The sequence below is a fragment of the Gallinula chloropus genome, assembly GCF_964237585.1.
Source record: "Gallinula chloropus genome assembly, chromosome: Z".
NCBI classification, from domain to species: Eukaryota; Metazoa; Chordata; class Aves; order Gruiformes; family Rallidae; genus Gallinula; species Gallinula chloropus.
This window is the reverse complement of record NC_140089.1, coordinates 75406401-75425073: the sequence shown is the minus strand read 5'-3', so window position 1 is coordinate 75425073 and position 18673 is coordinate 75406401. Positions and strand designations below refer to the sequence as shown.

Here is an 18673-nt window from a genome sequence, read left to right as displayed (position 1 = left end):
ATTCTGAAATACCCAGGCTTACTACATCAACAAAAGAAATTACAGAGGTACAAAAGAAATTCAGAGAACTCTCAAAAAAGTGATAGTGACGCACTTTAGTGATAAATTCCAGGCCTGTACTGACTATACCAAACTCAGTCATCGGATTTCCACTTTTCTTTGGTGGAGGCACAGATATTTGATCCTACAACATGTAAATAATTTACCACTTCCTGGGATTTTCTCAAGTTGGGGATGCACACTACTTTCAAGATTTTTTCTAAACAAGACGCCACTGTGAAACTCTACAGAAGTCAAGTGGGTTTTGCAAGAGTTCAGATCCAGCCTGAGAAGTTCTCCTGCCACAACTTAGTGCAGAGGTGAATTTGCCAGCTTGAGCCCAGCTCTAAAAGCCTGGTAACTCCCATGACATACTGCAAGAAGCATCCCAGGAAAGAGGTCAGGACTACAGCACTGTATAGTTGTACAGACATAGCATTGTCTGCTTAGAAAAAGCAAGCTCTAGCCAGCATAAATGAAAACAACACGGACACAGTGTTGTAACTACAGTGGCAGGAAAACATATTGCTCCCCACCCCCAGGTCCTATCCCCCTCCCAACTTTCCTATGTACACAGCTTCAAGCTGTTTTCACCAATGGAGACTTAATACACTAAACTCTTCTAAAAAGCAAATATATTTATATACATATGTATCTCCTATTAGACATAAGTGAAAAATCCTACATCTTTCTTAGGTCCCCTCACTCCTCTTCTGTTCCTACTAGTCCCACCACAGCTGAGTTTCATTTCCCTGATCTGCCCACCAGCATCTAGAGACCTGGAATGTGCCCTGTTCCAGGAAATTTCAGTTGCTGACAGCAAGCCAACACATGGAGGTCACACTTAAAAAAAATGTGCCTCGTGTAAAAACAATGGATTAGTCTTCCCCCATCCTGAGCAGCACTGTTTATGTTTAGAATCCAAATAAAACCCCAAACCCTAGATTAACCATTATGCATTAGGCCGAGTTAGGAAGTTGTTGGGCCTAGCCAGAAGAAGTGATTTCAAAGTAGTTAATAAACACAGGATGGCAACAGTTAAGTCAAAACTGGTATTTGGATTTGGCAAGGCTGTGTAAGAAATTAAAATAAACACGGTACCAAGAAGGGGTTCATTTATATACACAAGCACACAGCAATGCAACGATCGTCAACCGGTAGCACCGGTGCTGCTCTCACTCAGGCTCTCAACAAGAAAGACTCACAAAAATGGTTTCTGACTTACCAGACTTTATCACTGCTTCTGTTGTATTTAAAGGAAATTTCTGCCAGTCCACACTACAGGGTTCAGACCCAGATGAATGACACCATTTTACTATGTAGCCACAGGTCATGTTGGGGTAAGAATTCCAAGAAATATAAATTCCATTCCCCATTGCCACGGCCCGATCTGTTTTGACATTGTCTGCAACAAAGATGACACAAAAATCCATCAGAGAGCAGACACTTATCTGTAGTCCAAGCTGGAAAAAAAGCCTTCCAGCCACAGCACAAAGGTTTTATAAACTGCAGTCATTTCTAAGAATGAGAGGCGTGCTCCTGGTATAGTGAAACTCAAAGCGGTGCACTCAGCTATGCTCTCTGAAGTGCTGGAAATCAGACGTAGCCTGCAGCAAATCCCTCAGCCAGCCTTAAGTATGATGACGAGAAGTGCAGCAGCTCAGCACTGGCTTAAAAAGCACTTTTTCAAGGTAAGGATTTACAGCAGATGTCAGGTTCAAATCTGACTTGACACCAATTTGGCAGGGGCCTCCGGCTATAAATTCCTGCTGTCATTTCATCAAACAGTTTGCTTTGTGCTTCTTTCACGGTGTCTTGCTGCCACTCGCCTGACCACAGACAACCATTTTTCACCAAGAATCGACAGCACAACTCAAGCTGCTGGTGAACTTCATGGAGGCTCCAGTCTACCAAGGGTAAATGAAAACCAAAACCAAAACCAAACAAAACAAAAGCTTTGCCTTCAGTCTGTTTTTCTTGTTTCTGGTTATCAAAGGTTTAGCTGCCCTTGAAGAGATCAGATCTGGGAATGACTTCTGATTCCTGCTGCTTCCCTCCACAGCTGTCCATCAGATGGGACCCTGCCGAGCTAAGGGATGTTTTTCAAAGGCCACCAGAACAGCGGTGGCCCCAGAAGAGATCTGCAAAAACAATCTCAGGGTTTCAGTTTTTCCTTTTTCAGTATTCTCATTTATGCTCCCTATTGAGTCTATTATTTCATGCTATTAAAGCCATAAACTATGGAAGGCTGGAGGGCAAGGCCAGTTTTTAAGAACCAGTGCTGTGAAAACTTTTTTCGCAGACATGCTGTGAATGTCAGACTGTCTATTTCTAAATAATCTTAACATACAGCTAGGTGTACAATCCTCTCCTAGCTTACTCACGGCAAGAAAGACACACATGATTAAAATAAACAGGTCAACTCCAGAAATCTTTCAATACTTTTCACTAAAAAACTACTACGCATCTAGTGGAACTACACTTCTATGATACTGGAAGACTAATTAGACTACTTGAATTTTCCTTATTTACAGGAAAGTCTTTTAACTGGCAGTGAGCATATACTCCCTAAAAAATGCTTAAATACACCACACTCAAATTTATTTCCTGAGCCAGATGACTAGAAATTCACTCAGGGCAGTACTGCTCATTTTGACATATTTATAGCCACAACCTAGACTAGCAGAAATAACTACTAACTCAACAGAACACTGTGGTAGGGGAGCCTGTACAAGCCAGATTACATATATGCCCCCACTCTTTACAGAGCACTTTTCAGAGACAGTGACACACTAATTAAGGCAGAGTACCCTTTGTTTGCATTTTCAGTTTTCACAAAACCTCAGTAGATCTCAAGCTTCAGAGACGCTACTCTCTTATGGACATTAAAAGCACTTACAGACTGTATACAGGAAGCAGCCAGAAAAGATGTTTGGGCAAAAATGTCATCCAGTTCAGTGAATGACTCATCTTTCATAACTCCAGTCAGTGACTCAGATAATTCCTATACCAACTTGGGAGCATGTCTCCAACAAGTACAAGTTGGGTAACACCAAAGGGAACCTCAGATACCCAAGAGAAAGTTATAAATGAATGCAAACCTCCAGCTGCTGTCAGCTGTTCCTCACCAGAAACCTACTACAGAGACCTTCCCAACTCCAAAATCTTGTTCTTTCATGGCTGAAGGAGAGCTACAAAAGCATTTTTGTTCATTCATCTCTCTCATGCAATTATTTTTCCCTCCAAGGAGCAAACTAAGAAAATACTTTTAGGCATCATTGTTTTGGAGAAGCACGATAAACATTAAGAACTCTGGCTTTCCTTTGCATAGAAAAACTCAGGGTTTTTTTTCATTGGGTATCTTCCCAGCTTCTTCCCTGGAGAAATGGCCCTGTCTTAGCAGAACCTGAGATGCAAGGTGGGCAACTCTGATACTTGTTCTTTGGGTGGGGAAAGAGAAACAGCACCATACATGATTGTGGCAAACAAGTTGAGAAGGGCCTCACTATGAAAATCTGTCCTCTCTGCAGAGCACTGGCCAGATCTGGAGCTGAAGGCTTGGGCTTGTCCTGGCATGCAGGGAAACATAGACTCTTAATAGCCACATGCTGTATTATCTTCTCCCCATGCTCAGTGTTAGGAGCAGAAAATCATTATCTGCTTCAGCTATTTGTCTCTACAAAAGTCCGCAGCAAAGGGTGGCAGTGCTTTAATTGGGAAGCTTAAGTCCTACCTCCTTTTCAAACACCAGCTCCTAGCACAAGGATGCCAAGTCTTTACCAAGCAGCCCAATTAATATTTTCCTACAGAGCTCTGTGAGCATCCCCTTAAAAAGCCACACAATACCTCAAAACTTTATTCCAGTTCTCTTTAGCATGTAGTATATTTCAGCATCTCAACAGGAACATGCAAAAATAAACTGAGCTCTGTAAACATCAGAGATCGACACTAATGCTTTGAAGCCTAATCCTTGTTGTTCCTGGGAGGTCTCCAGAAAAGTGCAAATAGCTGCAGGGACTGCACACAATCACCCTTATATGCAGAGAGCAGAATTAATTGGCAAGACACTGCCCTACAAGCAAAGCAGCTTTTTTTTTCCCCCACCCAGTAGATTTGGGTGGGGAAATAAACCAGAAACCAAACACAAACAATGCCTGTATCTGTCTTACGTTCCAATAAACAAATCCCCCAGGTATTCCCCAGGCTTTGAAGGTGTTTTGGCTCTTTGCTGGGAGCACTCACCGTTTGGGAGTTCCACGCTTGTTATCCTCGAAGGAGGAGACGAGCCTGCGTGGTTTTTGGCTACAACACTAATTACACAGTCATTTTTTCCAAGTTTTATCTCAGTACTGTTTGAAGGTTCAACAACTTCTTTGTACTCCAGTGGTGTCTCTAGCAGGTAGCAGGACACTTCATGAGACACAATTTTTCCATTGGCTTCAGAAAGGGACAAAGGCTATGAACAGACAAAGAGTGCATTAAACCCAGACCAGAATAAACGAGAGAAGACATAGGATGTCTTAAGAGTTTAATGTCCTGATCTAGTTTGACAACTGTATAGAACTATGAGGCACAGAAGATAGTTACTGTACTGTGACTATAGGAATCAACATGTAAGGTTATAAGTTTTTAACTTTTAGCTGGGACATATTAAAACTTTAATTCTTCACATGAAATACTTCTTAATACAATGTTTAAATTATAAAACTTCACTAACATTCTCATTTGGGGGAAAATATTTGTCTCAACAGATGGTTCAATAAGAAAAGCAGTTTAATTCTTTGACTATAAGCTTCACTCATTTATAAATGTGTAATTTTTTCATAGGGTTACATTGCATAATGTTTTAAAACTTTAAGTGTCTTATCTACCTTCCAAAAGATTTTTAGACTTTTTCCAGAAGGACTTCTTTCTCTCCAGATGTCTGGACCTCTTGCAGGAGCTAATGAGGAAAGAAGAAAAAAAAAAACCAACAGAAACCATTGAGTTTTGGGTTGTTTGTTTTTTTTTTAAGTTACATAGATGACAATTTACCTTCTATTAAATGGTTAGTTTTCTGGATGGCTAATTTAAATTATATGGCTTCACAAAAGTTCAACATTTTATCATCAAACAGTTTAAGGAGCTTACGGGCTTCCAATGTTGTGTGTTCTTCTATCCTGCTCCAGTCACTCCACCTCCAGAAGTGGTCAGCAGCTGAACAGCGCACCCTGAACTGGTATTTGGTATATGGGTGCAATGTGTTCAGCTGAGTTGTGTAAGTTGAGAATTTTCCTCCAGGCATGGAGACATTGTGCTGTGAAATATAATACAAAAATTTACATGTTACATGTGGGGGTCTTTTCTCCTAGATTATACTGCAAGTTGACACAAAGAAAGGTGCTATTTTTCCCCAAGAATACCAAGAGTGTGAAAAAAGTTGTAGCCAAACCCTATGAAGAAATTAAAAATCATGAAGCAATTAATGAAAAAAGATTATTTCCTATGCAGTCACCCTAAACAAAATAAATTTTTTCAGGTCTGCTAAACTAAATTCATATATAGCACAGAAATTGTAGCATGAGAGTAGGTAGCATCTTTGAGCCATAAAGCATGATAAGGAGAGGTAACACTGACAAGCCTTCAAAAGGATGAGCTCTGCACACATCAGCGTGCCACTGCTTCCTATCTACGCTGCCCAGTCCCCCTCCTTCCCATATGCAGCCAAACTTCTGCTCATGTGAGGCAGGCCAGGATTTTGTCGCTGCTACTCAGAACCTGCACTTCCACTGTGCACATTTACATCAAACTAGGTGGATGACTGCCTTTCTCTGAAGACACATGCAACAGAAGCACACAAAACACAGCCTGCCCCAGCAAGGTGTTTATCACAGAATATCCTGAGTTGGAAGGGACCCATAAGGACCATCGAGTCCAACTCCTGGCTTCAGACAGGGACAGCCAAGTCAGACCATGGCACTGAATGCATTATCCAGACACTTCTTGAACTCAGACAAGCTCAGTGCTGTGACCCCTTCCCAGGGGAGCCTGTGCCAGTGCCTGACCGCCCTCTCAGTGAAGAGCCTCTTCCTAACATCCAATCTAAACCTCCCCCATCACAGCTTCATTCCATTCCCTCGGGTTCTATCACTGGTCATCAAAGAGAGGAGACCAGTGCCTGACCCTTCGCTCCCCCTCATCAGGAAGCCATAGATTGTGATGTGGTCTCCACTCAGCCTCCTCTTCCCCAGGCTGAACAAACCAAGGGACTTCAGCCTTTCCTCATAAGACTTCCCAGACTTCCTCTCCAGACCCTTCACCATCCTTGCTGCCCTCCTCTGGGCACTCTCCAATAGTTTCATGTCTCTGTTGTACTGTGGCACCCAAAGCTGCACACACAGTACTCGAGGCAAGGCTACACCAGTGCAGTGCAGAGCAGGACAATCCCCTCCCTGGCCCAGCTGGTAGTGCTGTGCTTGATGCACCCCAGGATATGCTTTGGCCCTCCTGGCTGCCTGGGCACACTGCTGGCTCATGGTTAACTTGCTGTCCGTCCATCAAGACTCCCAAATCCCTCTGAGCATGTCTGGCCTCCAGTGTCTGATCCCCCAGCCCAGATGTGCAGGCAGGGTTGCCCCTTCCCAGGTGCAGAATCTGGCACTTAGCCCTTTTAAACTTTGTGCTGTTGGTGATTGCCCAGCTCTCTAACCTGTCTAGGTCTCTCTGCAAGGCTTCTCCACCCTTAAGCCAACAGCTCCTCCCAATTTGGTGTCATCTGCAAATTTACTTAAGACACCCTCTAGTTCCGAGTCCAGTCCAGTCATTTATGAAAACGTTAAGAACTGGGCCTAAACTGGAGCCCTGGGGACCCCACTGGTGACTGGCTGCCAGCCAGATGTAACTTTATCCACTATCACTCTCTGGGTTATTGTGCAGTCTTTTTCCTAGGCAGTCCTTCTTCCTCCAAAAGATAGAATCCAAGTCTCACCCAGATGATCTCTTCACAGCTCTTATGACAGGGCATAATCTACTATTCTTAAAATGGTGTGAGTCTAGGGAGTATTTCAGTTTCACGACTGAAGAAACCCTGAGCCTGGGAATATTTTTTACTGAATCTAATTATAACACATGTGCATCACAGCTGCCAAAAACTGGACTCCAACGACTTTAAGAAGCAACCAGTGGTGTATTTCCAAGGCCAAATAACAACTTGAAAAATATAAAAAAGCCAACAATCTCTCATACGAATAGAAAAGCTTCTGAAAACATCCTCAAAATGCCACATAAAACCCCATAACAATTTCACAGCTACTTTTGTTTATTACAGAGAACTCTTAGAGTGTTACATTTTTTTTATTAAGCAACCAGAGACAACGTAACAAGGTTGTAAATCCTTCTACCAAGCTATTTGTTGTGTTTCAAAATATCTGTAGCTGCGGGCTCCGATATAGGTGCAGTGACTCAAACTGCCACAACTGCCCCAGATGACTGTCCTGGTAGCAGAGTTCACAGGTAGGTGTGTGCCCCCAGGCAGTGTAACTCTGGCTAGACAGAACTATGCAAACTTATTTTTTTTAGCAGTTTAAGCTAACTGAGATGGGGGTGGGTAGCATTCATGTCCTTGCTTCCCTGGCCGACCACTCCACGGCTCCAGAAGTGGGAAATGTTGGGAGTAGAGAAATGCTGATATCTGTGGGTGAGGGGATCTCAGACTGCACACGAAAATCCAACACAGCTCATCTGTTAGAGCTGTTACATGTGTCAAAAAACCAGTCCCTTCTATTGTTAATGCCAAAGACATCTATGAGTTTCTTTGCAGCACCTAATCCGTGGGCACTACTTACCACACAGCATTACAGAGAAAATATAAAAGCCTAAGGCTTCCATACTCATTAAAGGCTTCTAATGTATCTTAAACACACTCTTACAGAGCATGCATTAACTACTACACATTATTTTGGAGGCGACGTATATAATAATTATTTTAGGTCTTAGCGGCATCACTTCTGCAGCTCGCGTGACTTTACCCAAGGCTGTGTCCAACAGCTGTGTCCAACAGGAAATGAAATGCAGAGAGTAACAGAATACTGCTAAAAAACCAAACATGAGTTGTAAAAAGCTGCCTCTGAGGTTGATCTGCTCAAATTACAAATTCAGGCTCTGTGCACTGAGACCTAATAATTCAGTGTGCATCTGCCCAAGCTGCTAGGTGTAGTCCCATCTGAATGCACAAACAGAATCTGGGGGTAAGCATCAGTCAACTGAACATGGAGTTCTGCTGTTACACTTTCCCAGAGGCAGAGATCACACCACACTACGTTTGGCAACACGGAAGAAGAGGACGTATTCCCCAGTAGATGCTGGTGTCTAGGTTAGTATCCTAAGCTCCTCTGACAGTCAGCAGAGTAAGTATGCAGCTCCAGGCAGTGACGCAGAGCACCAAGGCCAGGCAGCTGCTGGAAGCCTGAATGCTGGAAAATCTGAACTCCACCCAGAAATTCTACCTTTTTTCCAGCTGCAGAGGTCTGCACTGCAGATTACCTTCTGATACGCTCAGGGGGAGAATCCTACCCTATCTGGCTACATACTGTGAGAGGGAACCCAAAGCAACCACCATGGAAGTCTGCAGGGCTGCAATGCATCCTGAAACAAGTGTGTGTCAATACAGTTTGCACCAGGAAGGACAAAGGACAAGGACTGCTACCTAAAGGGTCAGCGTAAAGCATCTTCTCCAAGTACCAAACAGCACAGTGGGTAATCTGACTTTTCTTGAAATTATTTAAAATCAACCAAAAAGAAAGCAAGCAGCTGACAATGGATAAGCACAGAACTTATTCTGATTTTAGTAGAACTTCTAGCCATTGCTAAAAGAATCATTTGATAAAACGATCAGAATGAATTTTAGAGATAATAGAATTTGAAATGTGATTAGTTCAGTGAAGAAAAGATGCACATTTGAGGGGAAAAAAAAAAAAAGAAAATCCATTAAAGGCAACACTTACCAGTTTTCTCTCAGAGTGACCACTGCTGATTTCAATTTGACACAGAAGTCTGATCTCAGCAAAGCTGCCATTTATAAACCAGCGCAGATAGACGCTTGTAGAGCTGTTCCCAGAAACAGTTAACTTCTCTGGAGTTTTTGGATCAACTTAAAGAAAAATAAATAATAACCCTCAGTTCTAAGAAAAAAACATTCATTTTACTTCAGTAAAATATGATTTTAAAAGATCAAAGAGAACAATAAATAAGTGATCCCCATCAGCACTAGGACAGCTGGTGCTGGGAAGGTACCCGCAAGCAGTCTCATTCTTGACGCTGTTCTCAGCTATCAAACATGGAAACAGATTAACTTCAGGCTGAGCATACTAGCATGTGTGGTAAGGAGCTGGAAACATAGAAAAACATTTCCCCTCCTACTGACTCCATAAAAACAGTGAAACATGAATTATTTCAGAGGACCACAGTCACTCAACTTTGTTGACCTTCTGAAAACTTTTCAAGTTAGACCCCAGAATCTGCAGACTAAGAGAAGATAAGACTCCTAAATGATCTCTCTTCCCAAAACTCCCTTCATGGATTTTTTTCAATAATATTCAGCACTACTACTCATAGTAATCAGAGAAAAAAAAAATCTCTACTGTTGAAATCAGTCCAGTTACCCCTAAGGATATGTGTACTCCATTTTGACAATAAAGTGGACAGTGAAGGAAAGAAAAGAAACAAATAGGAAATAGTTGTATCGACTGGATGCAAAATAACCTTAATTTATAATGATCAGATGTAATTAACAGATTCAGCTTTTCTAGGACCTGCCAATCTATTCTGATATTTCCAATCTCAGACTAGTTGAAGAGGGGCATGGACAAAAAAACTGCGCTATCATCATATTTAATCTTTTTTTTTTTTTTCCGAAAGAACGGGAGAATTCTCAGCAAAGAAGAAAGAATCCTGAATTTTCAGCTGTAGTTGTGGAGGCAGACGGAAAAAGATGGAGAAGACAGCATTTGAAAGGCAGTGATCTTTTCTCTCTCATTGTTTAAACTTAAAAAGTCTAACTAAGGGTGTTCTTTTTTTCTACAAACCACGACTGCAGATGACCACGGCTACTACTGACAGCAGGTAATACTTCCGCTATTACCTTCTACCTTACAGTGCTACTTCTGTAATGCTCCATAGCCTCCTGCTGTAAAACTGCATAGTATTTTACCCTGTGAGAAACTGAAATACTTACAGTTCATGAAGTTATAAGCAAATCTTAATTACTTGTGTCTAATAGAATATGAAGCAATAAATAACCAGCAGCTGGCTAATTGTTAGATTAACTGCAAGTAGCATTTATGCATGTAGCAGTGTATCCTCTCCTGGTGGCACTGCTGTCAAGAACTGGCTTCTCCTTGAACACACAATTGCTGCCTCAGGACAGGTCCTAAACTACTTTCAGCAAAATACTGGTGACAATGAAGCAAAATAAGTATATCATGTCAGAGTTCCTCAAACCCAACCCAAACAAACGGCTAGCATGCAGTAAACATTACTTTTGCCTTGTAATTCTTAAGCCTTACCTCTTTGAGTTAGATCAACTAAAAGCGATGACTCTGCTTGCCCAATAGGATTGGAAACGCCTAGTATGAAATCGTAGGTTTTTTGGTCAGCCAGTACTGGGAACTCACAGGCACGATCTCTGTTCATTTCATTGACTTCGCATGAAACATTTTTACCAGATATTCTACAAAGTAGAATGGTGGGGGAACAACTTAGTTTTTTTGAGTAAGATTAATTTCTATCAACAGTCAAAAATCTAGACTGAAAACACAGTAAAGAACAATGGGTTCACTGACACATGGCTTACAGAACGATTTGATTGCAGAGGCGTATCTAACACCACAATGCAGGTTACAGTTGCTTCAGTCATGACTTGCCCTGTTCTCACTTGAAACTTTCCTCTTTCACTACCATAACATTTCCATCCTCTCACTTCTCAAAATCCTGGAAAACAGGTAGGTCCTGTAAAACCACCTCACAAGTTACAACTAAGATTCTGATTTAAAGTATCTTTGCTCAGATCAGCATACATTTGCATTTAAAGAATGTTCGTAATTGCTTTCTGAACTAGGGAGAAATGACACGCTAAAGTGTGTCTATCGACCCTGCCAATCTAAACCAAGGTTTGTTACCTGGGATACATCCACTAGTCCCAGCTGTTTTTAAATGAAAAGCAGGACAGTCATGCTGGTAACAGCCAAGACCAGATTTAGATCTTCAGGGGTAAAATCTAAAGTGTGTATCTGTATGTATGCACACATAGAGAAGTTGCTCTAATTGCAATATGTGCAAACCTCTCATTCCAAAGCACACATTTAATTTCTTCCTTCGGGCATTTTTACCGTGTTCTAGCTGAGCTCTGAGCTCTCTCCACACCGAAGTCTCTGTTTCAGTGTGGGCTGGGAACATGGACAAGAACATTTACCCTGAAATGCATCACATCAATCTCACAGCTTTAGGCTGAGCAAAACAAGTCTGAACTACATCCTCGTTTATGAGCTGAATATGGGCAGCCAGTGACTGCAGTTCCTTTCTTTTGAACACCTTGTTGGTTTTGTCCACCTCTTTGCATCCCTACCCAATGACGTTTTTAGCAGTAGCACCCTGGATGACATCTGTGACTGCACCTCAGTCCTCACTGCCTCTGACTCACTTCAAAGCCACCAGAAGATTCAGTTTTCCATAGTTTGTGTGACTCTGGGTATCTCCGGGCTTTTCCGACTGCTCCTTTGGCACTGCAGGGGAGCAGCCTCACCACAGGAGCTTCAACTCCTCACTAGCTTGTAATCACAACCACCAAGCACATTTGCAAGTGCTATTCCAAAACAATGACTCTTCACTTTCAAGGCTTTACATGGCCTATCATATAAATGGGGTACTAGCCCTTATCTCTTTCTCTGGGTGATACCAGTGCTATGTATCCCTTTCAATGCTTCCCAGGTAACATGCACTTTGCCTGCTTTATACTGTCTAGCTCTTCATGCTGTGAGGACAATGGGTATAGGCTTATTGCTACTTCCCTAGTAGCATCTGGGACATGACCCATGGCCTATTTTACAATTGCTCCTCAGTGAGTTTCTGTCGTTCTGCATATCAGAAGCTCAGTAAACATCAGACAGATTATCTGACACAGGTTTCATATTAACCAAAAAGAAAAAAAAAAATTAGTGAATGACTCCCACCATCTCCCTGTATTTTCATATTGGTCTTATCTATATGTTGTCAGCAACCTGGCACACTAAGTGCTTTATTTTCCCATGAGTTTATAATGGCACAAGTCTTTGGAAAAAGTAACCCTTAATTCCCACCACAATTTTGCAAAGCTAGACAAAGGTTCTCCAAATTTAGTTCAGTTTCAACGTCCACAAACTCTTGAAAAGTATTTTAGGCTCTCAATAACGAACACTCTCATTTAAATAGGTGTGGTGCATTAAGTCACAGGGTGTAATGGATATATTCCAGTTCTACCTTTCTACTTCTTTTAGTGCTGAACTGTTTTACCTTTCAAATAAACTGTACTTTGTTCTTCGTTTTCCATATAGTCCACTGGGTCTGCCTGGTTTCCAGGTGCATTTTATTTTCAGGAAGTTAGATGTTTCACAGCTGAGGTTTTGGGGAGTATCAGGGGCATCTGCAGCATGAAAGGAAACACAGTTAGCTGATGTTCTGCCATCCTAGTGTGATAGCTGGGACACTAGCTTCCTGAAAGCATCACCATTCGTTTTGGCTGGGATTGTGTGCCTCACAAATACATGGCAATAGTTACTCTTCAACCATATAAATAAAATGCTTTTAAAAAATGCCAATAGAACAGATGGATAATTATTTTCAGGCCTGTCTGACTAAAACTTGACTCTAGGCTTCTAAGTGGGTGGGTAATCTGGTAAATCACATGCAAATATGTTCACAAGCTCCAGGCTCTGACCTGGAAGTGTTTCACTGAAACCCTGCCAAGACTTTTCCAAAATTCTGAGCATCAGTTTAGCTGCTGAGCAATGCAGGAATGCTGTTGGCTGTGCATCACATTTTCTTACATGCCAGCCCCTCCACTGCTTTGAATTATCCAAGCAAGTCTCGTCAAGGAGATGTTCCTTTTACAATGAATTCCACACTGAATTTGAAAGCTAAAGCAGGCCCCAATTGGCTTGTCCTCTTCAACCTTACTTTGGAAGCACTCATCTTTTTCTTTTAAGCCTTGTTCTTTGCTTCCGTAATAGAGTAGTGCTGAGTGCCTTCCTGGAGATGGGCAGTGCTGCCAACACTGAATCACCATTCTAACATGAGACTAAGCAGAACACTTATGTCAAGTCTCACGTGCTTTTCTCCAAAAGGTAAGACAATAATATCCATGCAGCTGACCTAGAGAAGAGGCACTAACACAAGAGGCAACAGTGGCAGGATTAGGTCTAGTTATAAGCAGCAAGCCAAAAAAAGAACACTTATTTTGCCCAGGTTTAGCCAAGGTGGTGTGTATACCCATTTACTTTCTCTACCTTTTCTTCCCCAAATGTCTCTCATTAGCAAATGAATCATGAGAAGTCCTCCCCCTTCCCACTGAGTAGGCACTACAAGAAGAAACAGTGGCAGGAAACAGACTTCACCACATCCCAGCTCTTCAAAAACCACTGTATGGGAAAAACCTGTGGGATTATCACTAGTGTTCATTCATGAACCACTGACCTGGAAGACTCTCCCACAAAAGCACATACTGCACAAATAATATAACAATGGCATCTCACTGAGAAGCTATAAAAGGTTGGATTCTGTTTTGCACTTCCTATCACACACTTCATACACTAAGCCAATGACAGCAGGCACAAGCTGAAGTAAGAATAATTATTCAAAAATGGGTCTGGTCTCCCCTTTCCTTTCTCTCAACCCCAAGGGCCCTAAGCTAAAATGCAGGCATTTCTGAAGGGGAACAGGATCCTAATCATCAGTGACACAGACAATGGGATTGATTACACACTTGGCAAGTTTGCAGGTGACATGCTGAGTGGTGAAGTTGACATGCCAGAGGGATGGGATGTCATCCAGAGGGACCTGGATACAAGGTCCTGCACTTGGGTTGGGAGAATCCTTGCTACCAATACAGGCTGGAAGTTGAGGTGATAGAGAGCAGCAGTATGGTAAAAGACTTGGGCGTATCGATGGATGAAAGGATGGACATGAGTCCCCTGTACACATCTGCAGCCTAGAAGTCCAATATCCTGGGCTGCATTAAAAGAAGTTTGGCCAGAAGATCAAGAGAGGTGATTCTCACCCCCTACTCCGCTCTGATGAGAGCTCACTGGGAGTACCACCCCCAGCTCTGGAGTCCTCAGCACAAGGAGGACATGGACCACTTGGAACAGGTCCAAAGGAGGGCCATGAGGATGATGAGAGGGCTGGAGAGAGTTGGTCTTGCTCAGTCTGGAGAAAAAAGAAGGCTCATTGGAAACCTTATAGAGGTCTTCCAGTACCTGAAAGGGACCTACAGAAAAGCTGCAAGGAGTGTTTGTAAGCGCATATAGTGGCAGGACAAGGGGAAATGGTTTTAAACTAGAGCAGTGTAGGCTTAGATTAGACATTAGGAAGAAGTTCTCACTATGAGGGTGGTGAAACAATGGAACAGGTTTCCCAGGGGGGTGGTGGAGGCCCCATTCCTGGAGACTTTCAAAGTCAGGCTTGATGAAGCTCTGAGCAACCTGATCTAGTTAAAGGTGTCCCTGATTATTGCAGGAGGGTTGGACTAGATGACCTTTAAAGGTTCCTTCCAACCTAACCATTCTATGATTCTAATGGGCAGCTACTGGAAGACTGTAACTCTCAAAAACCCTGTTGGGAAAATACACAAATATCTGAAATTACCAATTAAGGGAAAGAAGAACCAGGTACTTTCAGTAACTAGTTTTAAGAGGTAGCTCTATCTGGGAGAGATTTCTAAGTCTGGCACAGTTACACAGAAAGTATACACAGTGATTCAGTATCTTTAAAAAACTGCTAAAAGAATGTTTATGGGATTTTCCACAAAAGATGAACCATCAGCAGGGCTCCTTTGCTGTAAGTAGCTCCCAGGGAGCTACTGCCCTTGATAAGCATCTGTTGTTGCTGTTTCAAGTCTGAATGTTTTACTGGTTTAATTGGACTGACTGGTAAATGAAAGTTCTTGCTCTTACTCTCACCTTGTCACGGACCAAACCAGAACAGATGTAAACCTAAAGTGATAGAGACTGAGGATGAATCTTCACACAGCAATAAACTACTATGTATCCCAGATCACAAAGAAATGTCTTAGAAAAAGAGGTCAAGGAGAGAAGCACTGGGCCATATCCTAAGAGAAGATGCCTTACATAGGTACCGCCTCACCCTCCCAGCCTTGCTGCCATCTCCATGGGCTATAGTTTCCACAGTGATATCAAAGTACAATCCCAGTTCATTCTCAGAAACCAAAGGCCAGGGGGAAAAAAAGCCACAATAGTATTTGTTTCCTAGCAGAACCCCAGGTCTCAACATTACTTTGATTTTCCTAATTTTACTAGACACGATGATACATACATCCTACAAACAACACAGTTCCATCCATATAATCTTCAGACAGTATGCACACCACATTTGTCCCGCTGGCATCGGAAGCACTGGCATTTAGCACTCTGATTGCACTGCTCCGATTGCTCAGACGTATCATCGGGTATATTTCTAGTCCATAAGTCATCCGTTGTATCTGCTGTCCTTCTTCATGCACACAACAAATTGTCACATCTGAACCTACTGCCACCACAGTGTCCTGAGGAAACACCCCACTCCCACTGGACTCGGTATCTTTTCCTAGAAGAGAAAAAAGAGCAGAAAACAAAACCAAATTAAAAACTCTCCATAAACAATATGCTATAAACATGATCAGCACTCCAGTGCATACAAATCAATGTTTACCAGGTTTCATTAACCAATGATTGCATTAATTTTCTCATGAAAACACAACCAAAAGCCACAAGCTCACACTGCCTAATGTTTTTCCTCTGACCTTGGCTTGTTTTGGGAACAAACATACCAGGGACCTCTTGTAATGGGCTCCAGTCACTCCAATCCTTGAGGCTAAACTCTGTTATGTTAATATAACAGCGAATCTTCACATAATGTGACGTACATTCCAAAGGCATATCTGATGTCCAGTTCCAAGAAAGAATGACGTCTTCGTGAGTCAGCTTTGAGAAGTAAGTTACCTACAAAGTTTTCAAAAAAAATGAAACAACCAAGAGAGTTTATGAAGACTTGTTAATAATGACCTGTTATTTCCCAGGTATCAACAGAATGGTGAAGTAAATCACAAAATCCTGATAGATGGTTGACATGTCCCATCTAACTTTCAGTTGTGTTATGAACTTAATTGGATAAAAGCCTATGATGGTAAACAGCCCACCAGCCAGGTAAACTCCCAGCCAGAAATACCAGAGTACAGACATTTATGGGAGAGCAGGAAGCTCACCACGCATTAAAAAAGATATATATTGCATCCCAGTATCCTGGACCTCTCCCAGGCCGGGAAAAGTTCCAAATTTTTCAAAATTAAACTCTTCTAATATTAGTCCCAGGTTGCACATTTTATTTTTTTTTTCTCCTAAAAATTACAGAACAGAACTATAAATTGGGAAAGAAATAAAAAAATAAAAGCAGCAAACCAAATATTCAAAGACCACCAGGGCTTCAGATACTACCTGAGAAGTAAAGCAGAAATAATGGTGTAAAGTATCCACCAAATTCATAGGCAAGTTCTAATTAAACCCCCGTGGTAGATTTTAAAGAATAAAAAAGTGTGACTTTGAATAAATACTGACTGTATAGTAGTCAGTGTCCTCATAACATTGAAAGTTTAACTAGAAACTTAACAAGAAATAACCTATCAGAAGCATGACTACGCTCACATTCTGTAAAGCTCTACAACTGCTGTGAGTCTCAGCTTTCTTCAAATGACCTCCCCAAATACTACCAAGGACAGTACTTGCACATCTATTTTCATAAAGGGACTTACTTGTGTGACTTGTTCCTTTACTTCTTTACGGAGTACCTGAATCTGCCAATAGGCATCCAGTCCATATGGGAAGCGTGATCCATTATCAATCCACTTCAGATTTAACGTGGAAGTTGGAAAGTCAGGTGTTAAACTAAGATTATGTGGAGCAAGAGGAACAAATGCTTGAAGGAGAGAGAGGGGGAAAAAGCCATATTCAAGTCATTAGTCTGCAACACCAGCCCTACAGGCGTTAAGCAGCTACATCTCTGCTCTCAACTGGCTACTAGCCATACAAATATGTAACTCAACCTCTGTAATTACAACAAGATGGGCCCTGTCATTACTTGAGCATGAAAGTTCCCAGGAAAGCACAGGTGCCAATGAGTCACTAGGTAGCATTTTCTTCTAACACCTCAGCATGCAGATGTGTGAGTAACTGATCATGAATGTACGTCTTCACAATTCATAGTAAGGAAGATGTTGTATATTTCACAACCTTCATTCAATGCTGCAGAGATAATACAATGCAGCATGGTGACAGCCTTGGAAGTGTACGTGAGAACACATGTTGGAGGATGAAGGGAGAATTGCCCTGAAGAAACAGTGTGTTTTGGAGACCAGGACGGAAGAGGGGACTGGCAACAAATGCTGGAGTATGGAGAAAGGAGAGCTGAAACAGGGTGGAAAAAGCTCACATGAAGCTCTGAAAAGGATTATGGGCAATGTAATTTTAAGCTGCAATGAGTATTAAAGGTACAGCATGGTGATGGGGACAGGACAGGGAGATTAACCAGAAGCATGTCTTCTATGAATGGGTGGTGGTGAAGCAAGAGGCTAAGAAGCAGGCAAGTGTTATGGCAGTACACCAGGCCTGGTGCAGGATAAATATGAGGGTGTGATTTAACCAACTTCAGTCCTGGCCAAGACTCTGAGAGCCAACAAAATGTTTGGCATAGTCAATGCACTACCTGCAATAACACGTGACAAACCTGATAGACTCATCCTGCCTGGAATCAGCAAGATCCAGGAGAACACAATGTGTTGCCCAATATTTCTGAACTGCATGTTTGTTAAGTTCATTTTGTTAAGTTCTTGAACCACTCTCAGCTGAAGAGAAAACTGAGCCATAATTTTGATAGAATAAGACATAATAAGTAGTCAAACCAAACTTCAAGACTAAATTATGAGGAACTGTGGCAGGTGGTGCCAATGTCATTTACAGCTTCCTCCTTTGGGAGGAAGGAGGTGGGAAAGAGTCTAATTTATCTATGAATCCAATATAATGCAGCCCACTCCCCAAGTTATTTGCTGAGTTTCATGTATATTTGAACTGAATAGGTAAATTGGGCATACATTAAGAAAATATGATCCTGTCAGGAGTGACATACTGTTCTTAAAATGTTGTGAAATTGCAGAAATAAACTACTTAATTCTGTAGCAGGGAGAACTGGCACTAGGAAGTTTATTTCTCCCTTTTCCAATTCTAGTTTGAGCAAATCTATTTTATTCTCCTTGCAGGTACTTTAGTATGTAGATTAGGAACTCGTTTACAAATCCTTCCTAATTTGCAATTAGAAAAAAAAAAAAAGAAAAAGAGTCAAATGATTACGGGGATAAAAGTGT

At 41.8% G+C, this 18673-nt stretch overlaps 1 protein-coding gene across 1 annotated transcript in view; it reads right to left on the bottom strand.

Moving 5' to 3' along the window:
* The window catches only part of LIFR (LIF receptor subunit alpha), a 41030-nt gene that overhangs the window by 6384 nt on the left and 15973 nt on the right, over nt 1-18673 (bottom strand). Inside the window, exons 5-14 of the mRNA XM_084278974.1 lie at nt 17069-17232; nt 16091-16262; nt 15598-15867; nt 12562-12691; nt 10581-10744; nt 9021-9166; nt 5170-5335; nt 4911-4981; nt 4282-4495; nt 1265-1444 (exon numbers count right to left, since the gene is read on the bottom strand). Of these exons, the coding sequence (XP_084135100.1) occupies nt 1265-1444; nt 4282-4495; nt 4911-4981; nt 5170-5335; nt 9021-9166; nt 10581-10744; nt 12562-12691; nt 15598-15867; nt 16091-16262; nt 17069-17232 (1677 nt within the window). The remainder of the gene's footprint in view (nt 1-1264; nt 1445-4281; nt 4496-4910; nt 4982-5169; nt 5336-9020; nt 9167-10580; nt 10745-12561; nt 12692-15597; nt 15868-16090; nt 16263-17068; nt 17233-18673) is intronic.